Below are 27456 nucleotides of genomic sequence, written 5' to 3'. Positions count from 1 at the left end.
GTGGCTTCTTTTGTTTTGAAGCATGGGCTCTAGAAGCATGGGCTTCAGTAGCTGTGGTGCATGGGTTTGGTTGCCCCTCCGCATGTGGAATCTTCCTAGACCAGGAATCAAACCATATCTCCTGCAGGTAGATTCTTAATCACTGGACCACCAGGGAAGACCTGTCCCATACCATTTACCCTTCTGAAATTCACCTGGAAGATGCAGGCATCTGGTCATCAACAGTGGAACTTACAACCTTTATACACATGCTTTATACACATCATCTCACTGGATCCTCACAGTGGGAGGAGGTCATTGCTTACTGTGGTCCAAGGAGGCTGGGGTTGGTGCCCCTGGGGTTGTGTCCTCTGTTCACTGTCCCTCTTGCTAGCCCAAGGCTATCTCTCACACAGAACAAAAGGTGGATGCCTGAATCAGTGCTGATGTGTTGTAGTAACCTTTTCTAAATGTGTGCTTTTTAAGAGGAAAAGTGTACCTTTCCATTCTGTGTGAACTTGAATTCACCTGTCCAGCCCTGTGGCACAGTTTCATCTGGCAGCCTCTTGGCAGGCTCCATGAGGCAGGACTACACACTTGCTGATTCTAAAGAGTAGAGGCCTGGGAGGTCCAGGGAGCAGGGTGGGAGCAGTTAACCCAGGGGCCCCTCCATGCTCCCTGCCTGGAACGCATGAGAACATACAGGCAATAAGACTGATAATCATCATAAGCATGAGTGGATCAAATTCTACTCCTCTGAAGCCAAAGAACATGCCAAGGGATTTTTTGAAGGTGCCATTTATCACCAGGGGTGGGAGAGTAGGTTGCTAAAACCATTTATACAACCTCCAAAGCCGGCTTAAACAAACAAGGCAACTGGGTGTGGGACAAGCCATCGTGACTGATTGATGGGGGTCTATTAAAGCATGCAAAGCTGCCAATATCTACATGCTCCCTGGACAAGGGCCCAAGGTATTACATGATGAGCAGTTACGTAACCGTAAGAGCAAATGGAATTTGGGCTGATATGCTTATGAATCTGATATGCTTCTCCTTTCTAATTTTTGGCATCAAGAGGTTACATGAATTGACTGGAAGGTCAGAGCCCACCCATCTACTTTCTTCCTTTCCTAAAGACAGGCAAGGCCTAAATGATAATAACAGATACATCTCTTAACAGCAACTGCAAATTTTCCCCAAAACCAAAAGCTCTACTGTCCGGTTTAAATTTGACCCATTTTGAATGCGCTGCTCATTTAAAAAAAAAAAAAGTCATTTGCTAGAACATGACTTCAGATGAAAGCTGCTTCCAGGGATCAACCCAAACTTCACATCACTCCACTGACCAAAACTTGACTCAGCCCAATAAATTATGGCTAATTTGATAAAATCTAAAAGTAAAAATTAATTTGGTAAATGTGAAATCTACGGTTGCCCTGCCAGTCTCTTTCCCTATTCTGCTGGTGACTCTTGGCTCACTAAACTCATGACAAGGCTTGTCTACCTAGAGGTTCTGACACCTGAAATATCTGGCTCTCTTCACCCATAACCTGCTCCACTTCAGATTTTCCCAACTGCAAACCTTCTCCATTAGTATCTACTCACCGTTCTCCTCCATGCCTCCATGATGAAAAGCATTTGCAACAAAGTTTAGAAGAACACCATTAACTGAGTACAATGTAGAGTTTTGTCCTCCTACCCATTCAGGTATGACCTAAATCAAATCCCTTATGATTACACAGTGGGAGTGAGAAATAGATTTAAGGGACTAGATCTGATAGAGTGCTGGATGAACTATGGATGGAGGTTCCTGACATTGTACAGGAAACAGGGATCAAGACCATCCTCATGGAAAAGAAACGCAAAAAAGCAAAATGGCTGTGAAAAGAAGAGAAGTGAAAAGCAAAGGAGAAAACGAAAGATATAAGCATCTGAATGCAGAGTTCCAAAGAATGGCAAGAAGAGATAAGAAAGCCTTCCTCAGAGATCAATGCAAAGAAATAGAGGAAAACAACAGAATGGGAAAGACTAGAGATCTCTTCAAGAAAATTAGAGATACCAAGGGAATATTTCATGCAAAGATGGGCTCGATAAAGGACAGAAATGGTATGGACCTAACAGAAGCAGAAGATATTAAGAAGAGATGGCAAGAATACACAGAAAAACTGTACAAAAAAGATCTTCACAACCAAGATAATCACGATGGTGTGATCACTCACCTAGAGCCAGACATCCTGGAATGTGAAGTTAAGTGGGCCTTAGAAAGCATCACTACGAACAAAGCTAGTGGAGGTGATGGAATTCCAGTTGAGCTATTCCAAATCCTGAAAGATGATGCTGTGAAAGTGCTGCACTCACTATGCCAGCACATTTGGAAAACTCAGCAGTGGCCACAGGACTGGAAAAGGTCAGTTTTCATTCCAATCCCAAAGAAAGGCAATGCCAAAGATGCTCAAACTACCACACAATTGCACTCATCTCACACACTAGTAAAGTAATGCTCAAAATTCTCCAAGCCAGGCTTCAGCAACACGTGAACCGTGAACTTCCTGATGTTCAAGCTGGTTTTACAAAAGGCAGAGGAACCAGAGATCAAATTGCCAACATCTGCTGGATCATCAAAAAGGCAAGAGAGTTCCAGAAAAACATCTATTTCTGCTTTATTGACTATGCCAAAGCCTTTGACTGTGTGGATCACAACAAACTGTGGAAAATTCTGAAAGAGATGGGAATACCAGACCACCTGACCTGCCTCTTGAGAAACCTGTATGCAGGTCAGGAAGCAACAGTTAGAACTGGACATGGAACAACAGACTGGTTCCAAATAGGAAAAGGAGTACATCAAGGCTGTATATTTTCACCCTGTTTATTTAACTTATATGCAGAGTACATCATGAGAAACGCTGGGCTGGAAGAAGCACAAGCTGGAATCAAGATTGCCAGGAGAAATATCAATAACTTCAGATATGCAGATGACACCACCCTTACAACAGAAAGTGAAGAGGAACTAAAAAGCCTCTTGATAAAAGTGAAAGAGGAGAGTGAAAAAGTTGGCTTAAAGCTCAACATTCAGAAAATGAAGATCATGGCATCTGGTCCCACCACTTCATGGGAAATAGATGGGGAAACAGTAGAAACAGTGTCAGACTTTATTTTTGGGGCCTCCAAAATCACTGCAGATGGTGATTGCAGCCATGAAATTAAAAGACGCTTACTCCTTGGAAGGAAAGTTATGACCAACCTAGATAGCATATTCAAAAGCAGAGATATTACTTTGCCAACAAAGGTCTGTCTAGTCACGGCTATGGTTTTTCCAGTGGTCATGTATGGATGTGAGAGTTGGACTGTGAAGAAAGCTGAGTGCCAAAGAATTGATGCTTTTGAACTGTGGTGTTGGAGATGACTCTTGAGAGTCCCTTGGACTGCAAGGAGATCCAACCAGTCCATCCTAAAGGAGATCAGTCCTGGGTGTTCTTTGGAAGGACTGATGCTAAAGCTGAAACTGCAGTACTTTGGCCACCTCAGGCGAAGAGTTGACTCATTGGAAAAGACTCTGATGCTGGGAGGGATTGGGGGCAGGAGGAGAAGGGGACAACAGAGGATGAGATGGCTGGATGGCATCACCGACTCGATGGACGTGAGTTTGGGTGGACTCCGAGAGTTGGTGATGGACAGGGAGGCCTGGTGTGCTGCAATTCATGGGGTAGCAAAGAGTTGGACACGACTAGCAACTGAACTGAACTGAAGCTTTTTTTTTTTTCATTAATTACTAAATAGCAATCTTGTAAAGTCTGTTGATAAGCCCCAAAGCTGATAATCAGTTATCAATCATTTGCATTTACAAAACTGTTATCTAGCAATCTAACTGTAGTTATCTACAGTTCCAAACTGTAATTTATATGGGGCCTTTCCTTGTTTTCACTCTCCTCTCTCTCTTTCATCAAGAAGTTCTTCAGTTCCTCTTCACTTTCTGCCTTAAGGGTCGTGTCATCTGCATATCTGAGGTTATTGATATTTCTCCCAGCATCTTGATTCCAGTTTGTGCTTCATCCAGCCTAGCCTTTTGCATGATGTACACTGCATGTAAGTTAAATAAGCAGAGTGACAATATACAGCCTTGACGAACTTCTTTCTTGATTTGGAACCAGTCTGTTGTTCCATGTCCAGTTCTAACTGTTGCTTCTTGACCTGTGTACATATTTCTCAGAAGGCAGGTCAGGTAGTCTGGTATTCCCATCTCTTTAAGAATTTTCCACAGCTGTGATACACATAGTCAAAGGCTTTGGAATAATCAATAAAGCAGGAGCTAGATGTTTTTCTGGAATTCTCTTGCTTTTTCTATGACCCAACAGATGTTGGCAATTTGATCTCTGGTTCCTCTACCTTTTCTAAATATAGCTTGAACATCTGGAAGTTCACAGTTCATGTACTGTTGAAGCCTGGCTTGGAGAATTTTGAGCATTACTTTGCTAGGGTGGGATTCCCTGGTGGCTCAGTTGGTAAAGCCTTTACCTGCAATGAGGGAGACCCAGGTTCGATCCTTGTATCAGGAAGATCCCTTGGAGAAGAAAATGGCAACCCACTCTAGTACTCTTGCCTAGAAAATTCCATGGATGGAGGAGCCTGGTGGGCTGCAGTCCATGGGGTCACAAGGAGTCCAACACAATTGAGTGACTTCACTTTCTTTTTTATTTTTAATTTTATTTATTTTTAATTTAATTTTATTTTTAAACTTTACAATATTGTATTAGTTTTGCCAAATATCGAAATGAATCCGCCACAGGTATACCTGTGTTCCCCATCCTGAACCCTCCTCCCTCCTCTCTCCCCATACCCTCCCTCTGGGTCGTCCCAGTGCACCAGCCCCAAGCATCCAGTATCGTGCATCGTACCTGGACTGGCGACTCGTTTCATACATGATATTATACATGTTTCAATGCCATTCTCCCAAATCTCCCCACCCTCTCCCTCTCCCACAGAGTCCATAAGACTGATCTATACATCAGTGTCTCTTTTGCTGTCTCGTACACAGGGTTATTGTTACCATCTTTCTAAATTCCATATATATGCGTTAGTATACTGTATTGGTGTTTTTCTTTCTGGCTTACTTCACTCCTTATAATAGGTTCCAGTTTCATCCATCTCATTAGAACTGATTCAAATGACTTCACTTTCTTTCTGCTTTCTTTGCTAGGGTGTGAGATGAGTGCAATTGTGGGGCAGTTTGAACATGCTTTGGCATTGCCCTTCTTTGGGATTGGAACGAAAACTGACCTTTTCCAATCCTGTGGCTACTGCTGAGTTTTCCAAATCTGCTGGCATATTGAATGCAGCACTTTCACAGCATCATCTTTTAGGATTTGAAATAGCTTAACTGGCATTTCATCACCTCCACTACCTTCCATCATCTCCATGGCAAATGGAAGGAGAAACAATGGAAACAGTGACAGACTTTATTTTCTTAGGCTCCAAAATCACTGCTGATGGTGACTGCAGTCATGAAATTAAAAGACACTCGCTCCTTGGAAGAAAAGCTATGACCAACCTAGACAGCATATTAATAAGCAGAGACATTACTTTGCCAACAAAGGTCCATCTAGTCAAAGCTATGGTTTTTCCAGTAGTTATGAATGGATGTGAGTTGGACTATAAAGAAAGCTGAGTGCTGAAGAATTGATTCTTTTGAACTGTGGTATTGGAGAAGACTCTTGAGAGTCCCTTGGACTGCAAGGAGATCCAACCAGGAAATCTTAAGGGAAATCAGTCCTGAATATTCATTGGAAGGACTGATGATGAAGCTGGAGCTCCAATACTTTGGCCACCTGATGCGAAGAGCTGACTCATTAGAAAAGATCCTGAAGGTGGGAAAGAGTGAGGGCAGGAGGAGAAGGGGACGACAGATGAGATGGTTGGATGACATCACCGACTCAACATACACGAGTATGAGTAAGCCCTGGGAGTTGGTGATGGGCAGGGAAGCCTGGTGTGCTGCAGTCCATGGGGTCACAAAGAGTCGGACACAACTGAGAGACTGAACTGAACTTGAACTTTCCTTGTTTTACTTCTAAAGTATTTAAACATATCCACACATGTTTGTCAACAAATTAAACAGTGGTTTCCTCCCGGGGGTGAGGTGGGGGTGGTGGTGGCAGCGGTGTGGCAGTGGTGGTGTGTGTATGTGCGTATCTTGCAAGCCAAAAGGAATGAAAAAATCCAGATAAAAAACTAAGCACTAACCATCAAAGGGTGAGCTGAACAGAAGGACTTGCATAAGAGTAGTGATAGTACTTCTGCTTAGCCCCAGGCGGAGCTGCGGCTGCCCCATGTTAGACCCAGCTCAGAAAGAGCAATAAACGTGTGTCTCCTTCAGTGGGCCGTTCAGTGATCACTGGCTTCCAGCAAGGGTGAGAGTGGAGCAGTGACAGCTGCAGAACAGGAAAGAGATGAGAAAAGCAACAATCCAGAAATGTCTCCCATTTGAACAGAAATGGTTGTGAACCAAAGCCTTCTAGTTCAGGCTGTACATCACAATTAGTAACCTTAAGGAAAATATATATATCCCAATAAATACTAGGTTCCTAAGTATTTGGGTTCAAAGGACCTCAAATAGCTGTTCGTGTCTCCTGGGTTTTTCAGGAGAGAGGTGTGATAATGACACATGTGTACTCAAGACACGATGACAAGTTATCTGCATAGTTCGGGCTGAAAATAGCTGGGTTTGGAACCAGGATAATTCAGATATAAATCACTGCCACTACTTCATTTTACTTTGCTTTAGTCAACCCACCCTCAGATGCAGACAGGAAACACAACTTCAAATGCAGAATGAAACCTATTTAATACATCAATAGCAGACAATCCAGTTTTTAGAAACTATCCTTGATTTACTTTCTCTACCTCTAGATACACTGGGCCCCTGAAAGAAGCCTGAATTTGAAGGATTACTCTGGGAAATCCAGGCCTGTCACTGACTATTTCAGCCATCCTAAATGTCTTCTTTTGGAAAATTACAATCAGTTGCATGTTATTTGGTGTTTTACTTACATTTTAAATGTGAACACGTTTTAGACAAAACTAGTCAATGATGCATTCATTACATTTATTTGCATCATTTCCTTCATTACTGGGTTAATTGGCACGTATGTCATCACAGTGTGAAAGACAGAAAGAAAGTTACAGATGCTGAGGTTAACAAGCTTACAGTTACCAAATGAGGAACGTGGGAGGGGAGGGATAAAGCAGGAGCTTGGGGTGCACATACGTACACGCCTATATATAAGACAGATAACCAACAAGAACCCACTGTATAGCCCAGGGAACTCTACTCAGTATTCTGTGATAACCTAGGAGAGAAAAGAATCTAAAAAAGAATGAGTGAATATATGTATATGTGTAACTGAATCACTTTGCTGTACACAGGAAACTGGAGAAGGCAATGGCACCCCACTCCAGTACTCTTGCCTGGGAAATCCCATGGACGGGAGCCTGGTAGGCTGCAGTCCATGGGGTCACGAAGAGTCGGACTTGACTTCACTTTCACTTTTCACTTTCATGCACTGGAGAACATGCACTCGTGTTCTTGCCTGGAGAATCCCAGGGACGGGGGAGCCTGGTGGGCTGCCATCTATGGGGTCACACAGAGTCGGACACGACTGAAGCGACTTAGCAGCAGCAGCAACACAGGAAACTAACACAATACAGTAAATCAACTATAAGAAAAGGAGGAGGATACATGCTACCATTTCCCTTCCCATAGTTACGCAAGACATCACTAATCCATGCCAGTGACACTCCGTGCTCCTGAGCCTTGCACACCAGAGACACGCTCAACCAGAGCTGCTTGTTAGGACTCATATATTGATTCTAAAGGGAGTAGATCGGATGGTAAACAAGTGGCGTGCTCCAGTACACATGGAGTCAACTGAAGGAAGTAAATATTTAGCAGATTGGTGAAACAAAATGTAGAATGACAAGACGGCTGCTTTTAAATATCTGAAGAGGGAACTGGAAGTTTCATTCCATGTGGTTCCAAAGGTAGCCAGGCAACAACCATCCCAGGATGAATTATAGTCGCATTATAAGAATGGCCTTATTACAAAGTGTAGGCATTGTGAAGAGGAAGGTGAAGCCAGCCGCCTGGGTAAACACAGGAATGCTGGAGCTTGCTCTCTCCCTTCCTCCTACCCAACCCCAGGTACACAACAGATTTTTCCTTTAATCCTTTGTTAACAAGTTCCACTGACTCATGGAATGTTCTCACTGCAATTTCTAAGAAACACATACCGCGTACGGCTGCTTTTTAACAGCTTCAGGGGAGGGACTATGCAAATGAAGGAGAATTTCTTTCATCAATATGCAAAAGGATGGGTTGGATTTACAACTCAGACAGAATCTGCGTTTTCATGGATTATTTTCCAGCTCTAAGGCCTCTAATTCTAAAAACCTCTTGATGTTGGCCCCATACTAATGTCTCAACATCCGTGTAAAGGTGCAACCAAAGGTCCTGACCACTCCTTTGGGACCCAGCTCTATCAATTTATGATCAGAGGCATCTGCTCAGAGGGTGAGAGAGCTGTGCTACAAGGATTAAGACAGAGTCCCAGGATGTCCTGGAAAAGTCTCAGTTGATGTAAAAACACATTTATTTGTTTTGAAAGGTACCAAATGGGTCACGGCTTGGTTACATGAAGGGAAAAATTCTTTCATAGCCCCTGAGGCAAATGGCTGCTCTGAAATCAGCAGGCTGTGGTTATGTAACATCTCTTTTAATCTGATCCTTCTATTTTATCCTGCGACCCAGGGTAGATCATCCAACCTGGAGGCTCAGTTCTTGAGTCTGTAGAATAATGACATCTGACCTTGCTCATCCTGACCAGACATACCACGAGGATGGAGGCAGTCTTTGAAGAAAGCTGAGCTTCCCAGGAGAGAGAAATGACAGGCCTGGGTCTCATTATTGAATATTTTGCAATGGGTTTAAGTTTTATCCTTGCCTTTAAATCCTCAAAATTATTTACATTTAGACTAATCTGCTTTTTTAGATGTTGAAATATACCCTGAGGCTTTTCTTTACTAATTACCTAGAATGACACTGCTGTAAGTGCCAGGAAAGAAACTGCTTTTACATGAATCCTTTACACCTTCCAGAATACTTAAGAGCAGAGGCAATGTTCTCCCTCAAATAATCTTTTCTTTTCCAAAGCCTCAGTTTCCCAGGAAAACACTCACAGAGACATGATTCCATATGCCCCACCCTACATCCTTCTTTCTTTTTAGATACAGAGAGGAACACGTGACCCGGTTCAGTCACGTCTGACTCTTTGCGACCCCATGGACTGCAGCACACCAGGCTTCCCTGTCCATTACCAACTCCCAGAGCTTACTCAAACTCACGTCCATCGAGTTAGTGATGCCATCCAACCATCTCAACCTCTGTCGTCCCCTTCTCCTCCCGCCTTCAATCTTTCCTAGCATCAGGGTCTTTTCCACTGAGTCAGTTCTTCGCATCAGGTTGCCCAAGTATTGGAGCTTCAGCTTCAGCATCAGTCCTTCCAATGAATATTCAGGACTGATTTCCTTTAGGATTGACTGGTTGGATCTCCTTGCAGTCCAAGGGACTCTCAAGAGTCTTCAATACCACAGTTCAAAACCATCAATTCTTCTGTGCTCAGCTTTCTTTTGGAGAAGGCAATGGCACCCCACTCCAGCATTCTTGCCTGGAAAATCCCATAGATGGAGGAGCCTGGTAGGCTGCAGTCCATGCAGTCCTGAAGAGTTGGACACGACTGAGCGACTTCACTTTCACTTTTCACTTTCATGCATTGGAGAAGGAAATGTTCTTGCCTGGAGAATCCCAGGGACAGTGGAGCCTGGTGGGCTGCCGTCTATGGAGTCGCAGAGATGGACACGACTGAAGTGACTTAGCAGCAGCAGCAGCAGCTTTCTTTATTGTCCAACTCTCACATCCATGAATGACCACTGGAAAAACCATGGCTTTGACTATGTGGACCTTTCTTGGCAAGGTGATATCTCTGCCTTTTTAATACACTGTCTAGGTTGGTCATAGCTTTTCTTCCAAGGAGCAAGCGTCTTTTAATTTCATGGCTGCAGTCACCATCTGCAGTGATTTTGGAGCCTAAGAAAATAAAGTCTGTCACTGTTTCCATTATTTCCCCATCTATTTGCCATGAAGTAGCATGGGACTGGATGTCATGATGTTTGTTTTCTGGATGTTGACTTTTAAACCAACTTTTTCACTCTCCTCTTTCACTTTCATCAAGAAGCTCTTTAGTTCTTCACTTTCTGCCCTAAGGTGGTGTCATCTGCATATATGAGGTCACTGATATTTCTCCTGGCAATCTTGATTCGAATTTGTGCTTCATCCAGCCTGGCATTCCGCATGATGTATTCTGCATATAAGTTAAATAAGCAGGGTGACAATATACAGCCTTGACGTACTTCTTTCTTGATTTGGAACCAGTCTGTTGTTCCATGTCCAGTTCTAACTGTTGCTTCCTGACCTGCATACAAATTTCTCAAGAGGCAGGTCAGGTGGTCTGGTATTCCCCTCTCTTTCAGAATTTTCCACAGTTTATTGTGATCCACACAGTCAAAGGCTTTGGCGTAGTCAATAAAGCAGAAGTAGATGTTTTTCTGGAACTCTCTTGCTTTTTCAATGATCCAGTGGATGTTGGCAATTTGATCTCTGGTTCCTCTGCCTTTTCTAAATCCAGCTTGAACATCTGGAAGTTCATAGTTCATGTACTGTTGAAGCCTGGTTTGGAGGATTTTGAGCATGCCTTTGCTAGCGTGTGAGATGAGTGTGACTGTGCAGTAGCTTGAGCATTCTTTGGCATTGCCTTTCTTTGGGATTGGAATGAAAACTGACCTTTTCTGGTTCTGGGGCCACTGCTGAGTTTTCCAAATTTTCTAGCATATTGAGTGCAGCGCTTTCACAGAATCGTCTTTTAGATTTGAAATAGCTCAACTGAAATTCTGTCACCTCCACTAGCTTTGTTCGTAGCAATGCTTCCTAAGGCACACTTGGTCTAAGGTTCACAGATCTAGGTGTACTTTACACATATAGTCCTACCAAAGAGTCTGTCCAGGATTACAGAAACCAGCAAGAAAAGAACAACCATTACTAGCCCCATTCACTTCCTTCTGAGGTCATCCTCAACACTGCATGCCACAGGATGAAGGTACCACAGAACCCCAGCCTCTCTCCCATGTCCCTTTGCAAATGCACACTGGTCAATCCAAATTACGTCTGACAATGTGTGGAAGCAGAAAGAACCCACACAGTCACATACCATACCTATATAAGGAGGCCTATCTGAAGAAATCTTCAGAAATGCAAACACGAGAAGGAAAGAGTGGCAATCACACGTTATAGTCTAATTTCAATAGTCCCTCAAAGGTGTCAAAAAGTCTTATGAAATACAGTTGACAAACCAGGTGGGGATCCTGACTTGTCATGAGTTTCTGTCATGGATATTGGTTGTCTTGGGCCACCCCAGACCATTCTTCCTTCTTTTGGTTCAGCACCTGGATTTCCTTTCTGGGAATCTATTCTCCTCCTCCACATGTAGTCTTGGTGGGACTGTCAGTCAGGACTCCCCCGACCCTTCTATCCCCAGCCAAGCAGTGGGCATGTGGCCTGTGCCAAGCCATAGGGCTCTTATTTCCAGGGCTCTGAGTCTTGGATGAAGAAACCTGTCAAAATGTATCCACTGTAGCAACACGAGCAGCAGGCAAGTAAGACCATCAGTTCTGTCCACTGGATCCCCAGAGCCCCCTTTGTATCTGTCCTTCACCCAGCCTGCTCCCACACACTTCCTGTTGATTCTTAGAGCTACTGGATAGCCTTCCAACAAAATCCTTTTGTGTTTGACCTAGCCAAAATTGGTGTCTGCTGCTTGTGGAAAAAAGAAGAATTTACACAGATGTGCAGCTTGCTTCTTCAGATTCTGGACCTAGTTGAGGATTTCTAGGCTCAACTAAGCCCTATGATCCTAAATGATTCCAAAAATGATACTCTGCATATGAGTACATTCTCCCTAAAATCCTCTTGTGCCTCTATGGTCAATAATAGTGAGTATTTAAAATAAAATAGAGTAAGAGAGAGAGAGGCAAACTAGCAAGGCTTCAATTCAGTTCAGTGCAGTCACTTAGTCGTGTCCGACTCTTTGTAACTCCATGAATTGCAGCACGCCAGGCCTCTCTGTCCATCACCAACTCCCGGAGTTCACTCAAACTCACGTCCATTGAGTCGGTGATGCCATCCAGCCATCTCATCCTCTGTCGTCCCCCTTTCCTCCTGCCTCCAATCCCTCCCAGCATCAGAGTCTTTTCCAATGAGTCAGCTCTTCACATGAGGTGGCTAAGTATTGGGGTTTCAGCTTCAGCATCACTCCTTCCAAAGAACACCCAGGACTGATCTCCTTTAGAATGGACTGGTTGGATCTGCTTAGAATAGTTCTATAATGGTGAAATTTATATTAGCTCTAAATTTTACTTTTAGGAATGAAGACAGAATGGGAAAGAGAATCTACTGTTTATATACAATAGAATGCATAGATCACAAAGGTGCAGTCGATGGGTTTCGACAGCTACACACACCAGTGTAACAGCCATGCCAATTATGATCTGGAACATGACCATCATTCCACAAAGCTCTATCATGGGCCTTTCCAGCTACTCCTTCCCCACACCCATAGGCAAACACTGTGCTGACTTCCGTCAGCATAGCCCAATTTTCCCTGTTTTAGAACAAAATACAAATGGAATCAGGCAGTGCATAGGCTCGTATCTGGCTCACTCTGATCAACATAGTGTTTCTGATATTCACCTGGATCATTATATGTGTCAGTAGAGTGTTCTTTGTTATTGCTGAGTAATACTCCACTGTAGAAATGTATCACAGTGTGTTTATTCAGTCTCCTGTTGATGAAATAGTTGGCTTGTTTCCAGTTTGAAGCTATCATGAAAAAAGTTGCTGTGAACATTCTTAAATAAATATTTTTTATGGAACTATGATTGCTTTCATTGCTCTTGAACAATGAATTTTAATTTAATGGTGAAAAGTTTTGTATTAACAGCATGCAGAGAAACAATAATATAATTTTTCCTGGAGGGAAAATGGTGCCTATTTTCCACCTTTTTCCCTAGGATAGACTAGGTTCATAGGTACCATTCTATTAACCCCTTATTCTTCCTTTTTAAGTTTCAGTTTCTCAATCTCCAGAATTCTCATTTCTCTACCATTCTAAACAAACCTTTCTCTTTACCTTAAATTAAGCTAGCAAACACTCTCAATATGCCTTCTTCATGGCAATTTTTAAAAGGAAGAGCTAGCCCTATTCACTGGCTACCCTCTTTTTTAAAATTTTATTTTTAATTGGAGGATAATTACTTTACAATATTGTGAAAGTTTTTAGCACACATCAACACGAATCAGCCATAGGCACACCCATGTCCCCTGCTTCTTAAAGATCCCTCCCCTCCCTGCTCATTCCAGCCACTAGATTCTCTCCAGTGCTTTCCCCACAGTCTCTCCCAGTCTCATTTTCTCAGGCCCCAGCCTCCCCTTGACTTCTGGCTGTGTCAAGCTGTGTTCACTGCTTCTCCCCCACCACTCCTTCTTTTATCTTTTTTAAAGAAAAGTTAAACTTTAATTACTCAGATAGTTTTTACAAGGAAAACAGGCACCGAAAGACTGGTCTAAAATGCTCACAACTCTAACATATCTTTCTCCTGGCTTTCATGTACACTGGGAGTAGAGATTCTGTAGCCAGATTCTGAGGTTTGAACCTGGCTCTATCACTTCCTATCTGGGTGACCTTGGGTAATTATTTAACGATTATATACTTTGTTTCTTGTGTAAAGTGAGGCTGATAATAGGACTCACCTCACAGGCTTGTTGTAAAGATTAAAGGAGTTAGCCTGGTACACAGTAAGTGCTTGCAACTCCTATTATCTCATTTGTCCCTCACTGTGGTGTATATAATAGAACTTTATAAACCATAATAGACTTTATTACTATTAGAGATGATATAAGGTGCTATAATACTTTGGTGCCACCTCTTCTCAGGCTCCTTTCATCGTTGGGTCTCTTTCCCCTGCTTCTTTAACGTGGATATACGTCAAACCTCCTTCCTGAGTCCCTTGTCCTCGTGATTCTTTTTTTTTTTTCTTTTTCGTTTTTTGTCCTCGTGATTCTATACTCTCTTGAAGGTCTTCATCACAGTGGCTTTAATTATCACACTAAAAACAATGACTTCAAATATAGGTCTACTACCCTAAGACATCTCCCTTAAACACCCCCAACTTCTTGCTGGGGAGCTCACTACCATTCATTCATACTCAACTAATGTATAAAACCAAAATCACTGTTTTGTTTTCACAAAGAGGCTGCTCTCAGGATTTTGCTTTGTCCTCAGTGGAGGTTTAGTCGCTAAGTCATACCCAACTCTTGCGACCCCATGGACTGTAGCCCTCCATGCTCCTCTGTCCATGGGATTCTCCAGGCAAGAATATTGGAGTGGGTTGCTATTTCCTTCTCCAGGGGATCTTCCCAAGCCAGGAATCAAACCTGGGTCTCCTGCACTGCAGACAGATCCTTTACCAACTGAGCTACAAGGGAAGCCCCTTGTCCTCAATGATACAGTCAAATGCTGAGCAAACATGACCTGGTCTTGCCAGGTATTCCTAGGCCTGGATACAAGAGCTTCAGAATGGCTCTGTGGAGGGTAGAAAACTGGAAAACTCCTCTCCTTTCCCTTAGGCCTTCCCTGTCCACTCTGAAAAGTCCATGATGACTATGAACTGTCTGTGCAGGAGGGATGGGCTGAGGGAGCGAGAATTCCAGGAATGAATCAAGTTGCTTCGGTAAAACATAAACATCCTAACCCCAGGTCCACCAGCACTTGGCCCTAAGCCTTCCTTCCTCACATCATACAGTTTTGATAATACCGTCCATGTTTATGACAGTCCTTGACCCCCTGTGCCAGGGCTAGACTTGCGGGGGAGTCAGCAGCACCCCTTGGCACCAACATTCCATCCCTGACCCTCGGAGCTTTAATCAAAGAGAAGGAATAGTCTAAATGGCTCAGGGCCCTGTAACTGTTAGAGGCTCTGTGTCACCTATAACATTCCCTAGAGCCAAATCTACTCTTCTTGCAAGCAGCCTAATAAGTCACCTGAACTTACAGAAGGAAGACACAGCTCAGGGAATTCTCTCGAAGCTTCCTGCTTGGACTAGTCATTAGGGTGCTCATGGATATTCCACTTCTGCTTTGAGCACACAGCAGGATGGTACCTCCCTGCTGCCCTTGAAGTTAAACATGATGCGTCACTTGCTTTGGCTAATGAGATGTGAGCAGAAACAACACCGATCACTTCTGGGAGAAGCGGGAAGGATCTATGGGTGATTCATTTGTTCCCTCTCCTTGCCTCAGTGGAAGCAGAGGTTGAGATGCTGCTTCTATCAGCCTGGACCCCTGAATGAGCAGAATACATACTGCATCACACGGGTGGTCTGGGCAAGAGACAAGCAAGAGAACAAGCAAGACTTGTTCTGCTAAGTCTTAAGGACTCAGGGCTCTTTGTTCCTGCAGCTCAAGCTACTCAGTCCTGACAGATACACTGGCCCTGGTTGTATGACCAGTTGGCAACCTCCAGTTTCTGACTCAGTCTCACTTCTGGTTTTTAGATTTGTGCTCTGCTTAGTTCAGCTCTTGGGGACATACGGTGCATTAAAATACCAATACAAAGCTGTCCCCTGGCTTATGGATTAAGACTGATACTCGATGCTGTAGAGCCCACAGTGACCTGGCAAAATTCTAGACGCTAGTTATGAAAACAGGTACAATTTTCTCCAAAGCACCTAAACAAGACTCTACGTATTAAAGTATCCTTTTCTAGCTATATTGACCATACAATTTACAGTCCAAAGTGGTTTGGAGTGAAGGGGGATGAAGGTGACACATGAACTATCACTATACTGAGTAAACAGGCACGCATAGACCCTGGAATTCTACTTCTATCGTCTTTACGATATTAAGTCTATGAGAAAAATTCCTAGAGGCATTATCTTAGGACAGATCACTATGTCCAGGAAATGCAGTTAAAGGTCTAGGAAGAAGCATGTGGTGAAATTAATGTGTTTATCAGAGAGTGTGCTCTGCTTTTACTATTCTATGCGGCACTGGGTTGAATGAGTGCAGCTGTTCCCCTAAGTAGGCACATGCGAACAGCAACAGACATCCAAACAAAACCAAGAGCCGAATGCAAACTCCAGCCGTAAAATACGAACACCCTGCAGAAACATTAACAGCGTCTTCCTCCCACTGGTCAGCCTGGGAGTCATTTAAGAGGAAAGAGGACAAAATCAAGAAAACAATCTTAGCAGCAAGAAGAATTGTTTAAAGAAAGCCAAAGTAAATGCAGTTTCAGTGACTCTGGGAGCCTCTCCTCCTAGGCATGTGAGACATATTAATGTCAGTAAATATTCTTAAAGAATGCTGAATTTTCTAGACAAAGTAACAAACACAGTGCAGAAGATAGTTGATTTATTTAATCTGCTGCTGTTCTGCATTTTTCTTTTCTTTGTAAAACATTTGTAAAAATGCTTTGTAAAACAGCATTCTCACTGGCTCCTTCAAAATTTCAGTGGCTTATGGTGAAGAAGTAGATAATAATTACTGTAGAAGATTCTGTTTTTCTGTCTGTCCCAACTCCCTCTTTCCCACCTCCGCTTCCTGGGATGTGGGTTTCCCACCAGAGGGCTAGTCACGTGACCTGAGTTAACCCAAGGACCACTGCCCCCAACCTAGGCCCTGAACTCATGTCCAGGGATGGGAATATGACCCAAAAAAGATCACAGTGTGGTTTTTCTGAGACCGAAGCCCTCATTAGGCATATTAGCTTCCTAGGTTGCCATAACAAATGACCACAAACTGGGTGGGTTAAAACAACAGAATTTATTCTCTGACAGTTCTGGAGGCTGGGAATTCAAACTCAAGGTGTTGGCAGGGCCCTGCTCGCTCTGCAATCTCTGGGGAAGAAGCTTTCTGTTACTCCTCCTGGTTTCTGGCATTTTCCAGAAATCCTTAGTGTTCCCTGACTTGTAGCTGCATCACTCTAAGCTCTGCCTTGGTGTCACATGGCCATCTTTCCTCTGTCTGTGCCTGGGTGTTCTCTATATGTGTGTCTCTGTGCCTCTTCTCTTTATATAAGGACACCAGTCGTATGGATTAAGGGCCCACCCTCATCCAGTATGACCTCTTCTTAACCTGAACCTTAATTACATGCAAAGACCTTATTTCCAGATGAGCAAATTCATAGGTACCAGGGATAGAAAGATTGGGGAACATAATTCAACCCATAACACTGGATAAGAGAGAGACTTTCTCACTCTGATTGCAAGTTCAAAGCCATGTAAGCCTGTCCATCCACCTGAGAAGTAAGTAAACAGACCAAGAGATGGAGAAAGAGAGAAAAGCAGGCTCCTAACGTTATTGGGGGAGAAGGCAACGGCAACCCACTCCAGTACTCTTGCCTGGAAAATCCCATGGACGGAGGAGCCTGGTAGGCTGCAGTCCATGGGGTCATGAAGAGTCGGACACAACTGAGCAACTTCACTTTCACTTTTCACTTTCATGCCTTGGAGAAGGAAATGGCAACCCACTCCAGTGTTCTTGCCTGGAGAATCCCAGGGACAGGGGAGCCTGGTGGGCTGCTGTCTCTGAGGTCCCACAGAGTCGGACATGACTGAAGTGACTTAGCAGCAGCAGCAACATTATTGAATCCCTTGAAGGCAGCCACATCTAAATCCCAGCCCCATTCTTGGACTTCCCAGTAATAGGACCAACAAAGTATCTTTCTTGTTTAAACATAGGTAGGCTGGGTTTCGGTCACTTACAACCAAGAGTTTTAATCAATGTATGCACCAGTGAATAATGCAATATAATGTGAATCCAAATAGTTTGCCATATTTGGATGGGGACGAACAGGCGGACTATACATGAAAAAGACTTGCCATGAGTTGAAACTAAGTGATGGGTATATAGGAGGTTATTTTCATATAATTATGTTATTCTATTTTTACATATGTTTGAAATTTTCCAAAATAAAAAGTTGAATCAGATGTTAATTACACCCCCTCCTACCTGAGGACCCACAATTAAAGTCCAGCCTGAGTCAGGGCAAACAAAAGAACAGAAAAAGTAGAATCATACATAGACAACAGCTGGCATCCACAGGCAATACTGATGATAGGCGAAAATACCAGCATGAGTTTTCTTTGTGGGATGCAAAGAGCTTTTGATACTAGACTTGAGTCTACCAGGCTTGACAGGATCAGGTGGCTGGCAGAGGACCACGTGGAACTAAGCAGAGAGGGTTGGGTGATGTGGCTCCAGCTTCAGGCTAAACAATGGGGACAGACAGCGCATGGCTGGAGGAATTCACCTTGCCTCCCAGTGAACCACGGTAAAGCAGCTATTACTACCCACAGCCAACAATAAAGCAAGGGCGCAGCTCAGACAAAAGAAAGGGTTCCTTCTCTAAGTGCTCACTGCCAAGTACTGTTGCCCTGACATAAGAATATATTTCACAGTTGACAAAACACTCATGATTCTGTGCCTTAATTTAAGCCAGAGTCACCATCTCTTCTGAGATCTTGCCTCCCTCCTGGATTAGAGTTTCTCTACCCCAGCTGCCCATCAGAATGACTTGTGATCTTAAAAAAAAAATCCCCATCCCCAGGCTGCACCCCAAATCAATTAAATCACAATCTCTGGGAGTGGCACCCAGGCCTCAGTATTTCTAGAAGGCTCCCCAGTGATTCTAATGGGCAGTGGTCATGAGACCACTTTAAGAATCCAACCCAAGCTGCAGACACTTCTCTGAGACAAATGTGCAGACAAGAATAATTCTGTATCCCATTTCAGAGCAGACATCCACCCCGCCTCCCTCTTCCCATGGCCTTACACCTAGGCACGACTTCTCACATGTGGACACAGATTCTATAATGGAATCAGCACAACTCACTATGGCCCCAAAACCAAAACATAAAACAGAAGCAACATGGTAAAAACTCAATAGACTTTAAAAATGGTCCTCGTCAAAACGAAACAAAGGAAAGTGACTCCAAGATCTAGAACAGTACTGATGAGCTCTGCAATGGTTGTCTACCACACTTCCTCTTGGGAAACTGCATTTGAGGCTCCCCCAGCACAAAAGCCAAACAACTGTCAGCCGTACAACTCCACATGCTCTCTTAAGCCATTCTACCAGCCCTTGCAGCAGGAACCAAGGAAAAGGGAAACTCTATCCTGGCTCACTCCTCACAAGTTTAGCTTGAATCTCTTGCTTCTACTCATTTCTTGACCCTTGCTCTGTCTCACTCATCCTCTCATCCTCAGATGCTGCTTGCTTCGACCAAAGCCTCTCCCATCTGACTAATGGTCCAGCTGTCACCTGAGAGCTATTACTACCTTTGGTAAAGACCCCTACCAGCTCCTCCTCGCACTGCCACTCTAGCCAGCATCACACTGGTTCCTCCAGCAACAACAAAAAGGCAACAGGGTTGGAGAACAGACAAAACTGATTCCTGTGGACAAGGCTGGGGCTACTCTTACCTTCTGCAAATGGTTCCCATTCATAAAACCGGCCCATGAACGGCTTGTTGTTGTAGGATGCACACTGTACCTCCCAGATACTTCTACTGCTTTCTGGACACACCTAATAAAGCAGATATTAAATATGCAATTAGCACCCATATCTTTTCATGGCCCAAGCCAAATCCCATGAGGCCTCACCAATGTTAAATGCCTGTACTGTCCCACTGAAACCTGGGTTTCTAAAAATGTGCTGATCACCTACATCAAAAATTTTAAATGCAGATCCCAGAGCTTCACTCCAAGTTTACTAAATCAAATCTTTGGAAGGACACCACATTTTTAACATGCTTCCCACATGAAGATTTTGCATACCATAATTTGAAAACTACTGACCTAAACCTGCTCTTAACAAAGAGATCTGCTCGCCTCCCTCAGAGAGGCCACCCATTTGCATCTGTTTGACTTTGCTCATGCCATTCTTGTGCATGGGGTAATATTCACAGCGAACATGGACACTGCTCTTACCATGTGCAGCGCTATTTTAAGCATACTAACTAGGGCTTCCCAGGGGGCACTAGTGGTAAAGAACCTGCCTGCCAATGCAGGAGATGTAAGACATACGGGCTCAATCCCTGGGTTGGGAAGATCCCCTGGAAGAGGGCATGGCAATCCACTTCAGTATTCTTGCCTGGAGAATCCCACGGACAGAGGAGCCTGGTGGGCTAAGTCTATGAGGTCACAAAGAGTTGGATAAGACTGGGGCGACTTAGCATGTATGCACATATTAACTAATTTATTCCTCCTGATGACAATGTTATTGATATTTTTACAGATTTGTTTCTACTAGTGAGCAAACTGAGGCATGAAGCAGTCACACAGCCAGTGAGGGCAGAGGCTGAATTGAACCCCAAGAAGTCTAGTGCCCACCAGGCCGCCTGCCAGTCTACATTCTGGCCTAAATTCTCTCTACCGTCTAATGCAGGATGGTGCATCTTATTTTGTCTAAATTCTCTTCACTATCTACTGCAGGAGATCTGAGCCCTCAGCCTACAGAAGAGACATTCAGAGAGCTCCTGGGAAGTGCAGACTCGTGGATCCCTCCCTCAAGGATTCAGTAAGTCTGGCATGAGGTCCAGCAATCTGTAGTTTGTTAATTTATCCAGGTGATTCTGATATACTAGTCTACTCAGGTTTAATATCCAGCTGCTTCTGGCTTCTTTCTTATTTATAAATGGTGAATATGAGTAAAATGGGACATAAATGTGGAATAAGATCAGAATCTCCTATTCAAATTGTGGATAAGGTAGGTTCTAGCTTTTTAAACCCAGCACACTTTAAGGTGAAGGGTGTGTGCCTATGTGTCTGTATTTTAATAATCAGACAGGAAAGGAATGCAGCCACTTAAATATTTAAAGCCCTGTATGGAAGTCTCTGAAGTAAAGTGCTAACACAATAGATCAAGTCCTACAGGATTAGAAGGAAATCTACTATATGTATCAGAAACATCGGGTCTCCTGGAAGATGAGGGGAGGGAACAGAGTGGGGAATGAAACCAGGCGGAAGGAAAAACATCCCCTGCTTGATGAAGGGCAGTGGGGGATGCTGCTGGGACAAACATGCAGGGTGGTCATAACCCTACTGCAGCCTGAGCCAAACCATATAGAACGAGAAACCAGTGAAGTAGAACATAATGGAAACTGGGCTGGGGGAAGGGGGCCAGGTGGTTGGGCAGGGTGTGCTGAGCTCTGACAATGGGTGAGAAGCTGACAGGCTGGGGAAAGCTGTCTCCAGGGGCCATGGGAGCCAAGCTGCTGGCGGTCCTTAAGCCGGAACCATGTAGGCTTCCAGCAAAACCAGCTGCCTCCATGAAGGATTTGGGGTTAAGATGCTTTTTACAACCCTTTGGCCAGAACGAGAGTTCAACCAGGTTGAGATCAGCTGGGCAGCTTAGGAGCAGGCACCATCCTTTCAATGAGAAAGACTAGCTAAGGGGATTGTTAAAAACACAGATTCTCGGGCTTCCTTATCCAGTGGAGGATAAGGAAGAGGGCCAGGAATATACACTTGGAATGCCCCCCTCTGGTGATCCTGGGGCAGCCAGCCTGGCACCAGATTATGCAGCCACAAATAAGAGCCACTCCCAGGCCTCAATCACACTCCAAATGATTTAACATGCAATCAGAGTGTGAGAGCGGAAGAAAAGCAAGAACAACTCCTTTAATTTAAAGAGGAGGAAACAGAGGCATGGAGAGATGGGTTACCCTGCCAAACGTCCCACAGTGACACAGAGACAGAGCCCAGAATGCTGAACACCCACCCTGGCCATCACTAGAAACTTGAGATCCACTGCTGGGTGGCAGGTTTTCGTAATGGAAAGAGACTACAACAAATGGGCCAAAAGTCCTGTTCCTCAAATAACCACTCCTACATAAAGCCAAGCTGCTCTGAATGAGGCTCCACCCAGGAGCCACCCTAATTAACCTGGTGGCAGTTACCAGCATCAGAAGCTGTACACCATAAAAACTCAGCCAGTCTGTTTAACCTCTTTATAATTTTATTCTTTTTTTATTTTTGGCTGTGCTAGGTCTTTGTTGCTGTGTGGGCTTTTCTCTAGTTGTGGAGATCTTCCTGGATCAGGGATCAAACCCTTGTCTACTGCATTGGCAGGGAGATTCTTTACCACTGAGACACCAGGGGAGCCCAAAAGTTTAGCTATTCTTAACACCATCACCATTATCATTTGGCAGCAAAATAGTGCCAAACAGCTGGACCACGAAACAACACAGCTATAGAATCATTTTGAATTATTTGATGCTTGATAATCTAAATGTATATTTCATGACATGGAAAGCAGTCCACAATCTACTAAGTGAAAAAAGTGATTCTGTGTGTGTGTTGGGGGGTCTGTGTGTGTGGAGAGAGTGAGAGAGATTAAATTGGTTATCTCCAGATGGGCTATAGATGTTTTCTTTTTATAATTAACTTGGTTTATTTTGTATTATCTAGTTTTTCTGCAATATTTAACATTTATGTAATACAAATGTATCACTATTGAGCTCTTCCAAACACATAGCCATGCAAAGCTGGAACAGCTTAATACTGTTAACATTTTTGCAGAGTTTTTAATGCTAATGCCTGGTGCTTTTATTATATCCATATGCATCTGCCAAGTCTACCAGCCACTGGTGATAGGTTATTCAGGATACCCTGTCTCAGATCAAAAAGTTCTTTATATTTGAGTGTGGCCCCAGTTACCTCCTGAGGCCGGGGTGCTTGTTGACATCTGACCCACAGCGAGGGGTCAGGTGCTAAAACAGCAAATCCACCTATGGTTACCAAGAAGCAGATGAGTCCAGAGATTGACTATGGTACCCAGCGATCACCTGGCATGGGAAGGTACAGCAGGAGGTTAACAAGATGCCCTGAAAGATGACCCACAGGAGGCCAGGTGAGTTGCCAGTGAAAGTCAGGATACTACTTCCTGAGGAGGGGAGAGACCTGGTCAGAAAAATGCAAGCCTCACAGAGTCCAGATGTGGAAGTGGGTTATTGAGACAGAATTACGGTACAGGAGAGGAATATAGATGTCTGGGGTGATAAGAATGATAATGGTGTTAAGAATAGCTAAATTTTGGGGCTTCCCTGGTGGCTCAGTGGTAAAGAATCTGCCTGCCAATACAGGAGACAAGGGTTTGATCCTTGATCCAGGAAGATCCCCACAACTAGAGAAAAGCCCACGCAGCAACAAAGACCTAGCACAGCCAAAAATAGAAAAAGAATAAAATTATAGAAAAGAATAGCTAACTTTTATCGACACTCACCAAATGCCAGCTATTCCACCAAATGATTTATGTATATTTACTCATTTAATCTGCACAACCACTCATATCCATTTTATAGATGAGGAAGCGAAGGCAGAGAAAAGTTAAATGAGCTGCCCAAGGTCACAGGGCACGTGGGGAAGTCAGGATTTAACTCTAGAACTCATGACAGTAAGCACTCTGCCAAGGTGCCCGTCGAGGCCGTGAGGACAGCATAGTTAATTTGTAATGGATCCTCAGACAAGAGAGCCATAAGCTCCTCTTGCTTACTGTCAGGAGACATCCTGGGGAACAGGTTTAGATTCGGCCTCTGAGGCCCGCTGGAGCGGCCCCGGTAACTAAGACTAGGGAGCTGAAGATTGAAGATGAAAACCAAGGAGGGCTGGGGAATTTCTGTTTCATGTCTCTTCTGTAGATTACATCTGTTTGTACTTGTCATACTATTATCAGTGTACGATCTCCTCTCATTTCAACAGACTCTCTGAAGTTAAAACTTCCAGGTTACAGATCATTTTACATTTGTTACACTTTAAGTGGGTTGTTTCCTGATGCCATAGACTGAGTCACCCTCACCTTATCAGTAATTTTCTCTATATTACACTGTGAGTTGGCTTGGGGCAGATTTCCTGCTGATCCTTTCCATGGGCACAGATCCTTATAATCTTCAGGCCAAAAAACTGAAACAAGGGAAAAGCCATGGAGATAGAGATCAGGCTCACTCAGGATGGGGCCAGCTATGACTGGAGCTTTACAGCCAAAGAAGGCCCCTGGGAGATAACCTCCCTTCAAAGGACTCTCTTCCATCCCTAAGAAGGAGGGTTATTCCCACCAGTCTCTTATGGGAAGTGGAATAAAGATGTACTTTAATATAATGAGCAGAATCCTTATAAAGCACTTGAGGCCCTATCCAAAGTTCCATCTAGACAATTGCTTGGAGTTGCTATGAGTCACAAAAATTATTATGGAAACTCTGGCTATGTTTCTAGTGACCCTGGTTAATCTGAGATGACACTGCCCATACATAACTTCACTGCTCAACAGGTCCCTGTCAGTGATCACACAATTACCTTTTGGTAATTAATTATTTCAGTTCCCCAGGAGACTGAAGAATATCATCCCTGATGAAGATAACACCAAGGAACATGACCTTGGGGTCTGCCTGGGTCCAATATGCACTTTTTTTTTTTTTTTTTTTAGCTTTTGCATTGCTCTGGATTCAATCAAAAGACCAGCTACCATAGCAACACATGATGTATTTAACATCACCACAGTGAAAAAAATCTAAGGAACAAACTCTAGAAAATGTCCTTGCACTGCCATGAGAAAGTGCCTACGTGACCTTGGGAAAAGTACTCTGCTCCTCTAAAATAGCCTAAATGACTGCATTTCAATCCCAAACCCTATGCTACTGCCCCCAACCCTGGAATTCCATGAGGAGTAAGTTAGTCATATATTCAAGTTTGTAGCTCATAGTAATGCATACATGTTAGCTGAATTGAAATCTAAGAAGACATCAAAGATGAGTCCAGCAGTTCCAGAAGCTCTAAGTGCCTGACAGGTGGGTGTTCTCTTCTACAGATGGAAGATTGGCTTTGTTTCCCAGCTGTAGAATCATACAACCATGGATCAAAATTTCTTACAAGTGATCCAGCACAGTTTTCAAATATGCTTAATAACTGCTTTCCCAAGTCACTTGGAACAAACTCAACTTTGCAATAATGCTGCCACCTCCCACCACTTCCAGGGCCCTCTAGACAGTCAGCAAACTGGTTTTTCCAAAAGAGCTTGGTAAAGGCTTTGGATTTAAAAAACAAATAACTGAGGTTTTCTCCATTCTCAGACACTTTTTTTTTTTCCTATCCAAATTCGTACTGTTCTCCTCGAGAAAGGAGTTTCCCTCTTGTTCAGTAAGTGCATCAAAGACCCAAAGGATGTTAATGTAACTAAGCCCATCCAATCACCCAAGAGAACCCTGTTTCTTAAATACTCTGTACACATGTCTATACAAACCTAGGTTTATCACAGGAATGCTTGTTTATTTCTCCCTCTTTAGATTATTCATGTATCTCTAGATCTGTAAGAAGAATATCTCTAAAAGAGAATTAGAGGATATTCTCTCAAAGAGAATATCCTTTTCATAACTAACCAGGAAGTATGTGGGAAAAAGTAAACTTTTAAATTCAAAGCTCCTACTCCCCCAGGAGCACAAATTTTACAGTCGCTACTTTAGGAATCTTATTAATAAGCCTGGTTTCCCTCCCTTCTGCCATCTGCTGAGGCAAGACGTGAAATTCCTTCAAAGGCAAACAGTCATTGTGCCCTTGCTATGATTGCCATTATTGACGATGCAAAGAAAAATCCCTCAAAATAGGCTCCTGCAAGGATTTCGTGCTGCCTGCCAAGTCACTTCAGTCGTGTCCGACTCTGTGTGACCCCATGAACTGCAGCCTACCAGGCTTCTCTGTCCATGGGATTCTCCAGGCAAGAACACTGGAGTGGGTTGCCATTTCCTTCTCCAATGCATGAAAGTGGAAAGTGAAAGTGAAGTTAATCAGTCGTGTCTGACTCTTAGCGACCCCATGGACTGCAGCCCACCAGGCTCCTCCGTCCATGGGATTTTCCAGGCAACAGTACTGGAGTGGGGTGCCATTGCCTTCTCCCAAGGATTTCATAGGCCAAGGTAAAATAAATAAAGAAATAAACCAAAACATGTAATGCCATGGGAAGAATTAATCTTGAAAAATAAGGAGTTGATTGATCCTTCGAAACATTGACAAATCAACAAAACAAAAATTATTAATATACTATATATAATAAAAATATAACTGAAAATAAAATGTGGCTAACAGAGAACAGCAGAGTGGATGTAAGGGGGTCATTTCTTTATCTTTCGGAGTGAGGAGTCAACAGAGAAAATTTGAAGCTGATATATCAAGAAGCGAGGCATTGGTATACTATTTCAAGTTATGGAGAAATTTAAATTTTAAATGATTGACTGTAATTACATCTTGAGAGAGGGACGAGGATATACCTCTCTTACTGCCACTGTGATATTCCTTCCTATTTTTGTACTTCTTTTTGTAATCATGAAAAGTGACAGTTGTGAATAAAAAACTCAGTATTAAAAAACTATGATCATGGCATCTGGTCGCATCACTTCATGGCAAACAGATGGGGAAACAATGGAAACAGTGACAGATTTTATTTTCTTGGGCTCCAAAATCACTGCAGATGGTGACTGCAGCCATGAAATTAAAAGACGCTTGCTCCTTGGAAGTAAAGCTATGACAAGACTAGACAGCATATTAAAAAGTCAGAGATACCACCTTACCAAGAAAGGTCTGCATAGTTGAAGCTATGGTTTTTCCAGTAGTCATATATGGATGTGAGAGCTAGACAATAAAGAAGACTGAGCACTGAAGAATTTTGGTGCTGGAGAAGACTCTTTAAAGTCCCTTGGACTGCAAGGAGATCAAACCAGTCAATCCTAAATGAATTCAACCCTGAGTATTCATTGGAAGGACTGATGCTGAAGCTCCAATACTTTGGCTACCTGATGCAAAGAACCGAATCATTGGAAAAGACCCTGATGCTGGGAAAGATTGAGAACAAGAAGAGAAGGGCGCATCAGAGGATAAGATGGTTAGATAGCATCACTGACTCAATGGACGTGAGCTTGAGCAAACTCTGGGAGATCACCAGGGAAGCCTGGTGTGCTGCAGTCCATGTGGTTGCAAAGAGTCAGACATGACTGAGCAACTGAATAACAACATATTTATGGGTATGATTCATACACTTATATTTCACACATATATCTGTATGAAATTTATTTGAATATTTATGTTTAATGTATCTAATATTTACATGTTTATATATACTATATACATAAGGCCACTGTTCACAAAACATTCATTTACATATTTCATATATATCTGTTAGTCATTCAGTTGTGTCCAACTCTTTGCAACCCCATGGACTGTAACCCACCAGGTTCCTCTGTCCATGGAATATTCCAAGCAAGAATACTGGAGT

General features: G+C 43.3%; 1 protein-coding gene across 3 annotated transcripts in view; it reads right to left on the bottom strand.

Moving 5' to 3' along the window:
* THSD4 (thrombospondin type 1 domain containing 4) overlaps positions 1–27456 on the bottom strand; it is a 673523-nt gene that overhangs the window by 502899 nt on the left and 143168 nt on the right. For all 3 annotated transcript variants that reach the window (XM_027553103.1, XM_027553105.1, XM_027553104.1), the window contains exon 6: positions 19623–19725. In XM_027553103.1, the coding sequence (XP_027408904.1) occupies positions 19623–19725 (103 nt within the window). The remainder of the gene's footprint in view (positions 1–19622; positions 19726–27456) is intronic.

Source organism: Bos indicus x Bos taurus, chromosome 10 (assembly GCF_003369695.1).
Source record: "Bos indicus x Bos taurus breed Angus x Brahman F1 hybrid chromosome 10, Bos_hybrid_MaternalHap_v2.0, whole genome shotgun sequence".
NCBI lineage: Eukaryota > Metazoa > Chordata > Mammalia > Artiodactyla > Bovidae > Bos > Bos indicus x Bos taurus.
Note: the sequence above shows the minus strand (reverse complement) of the source record. Positions and strands in the feature narration are given on the sequence as shown.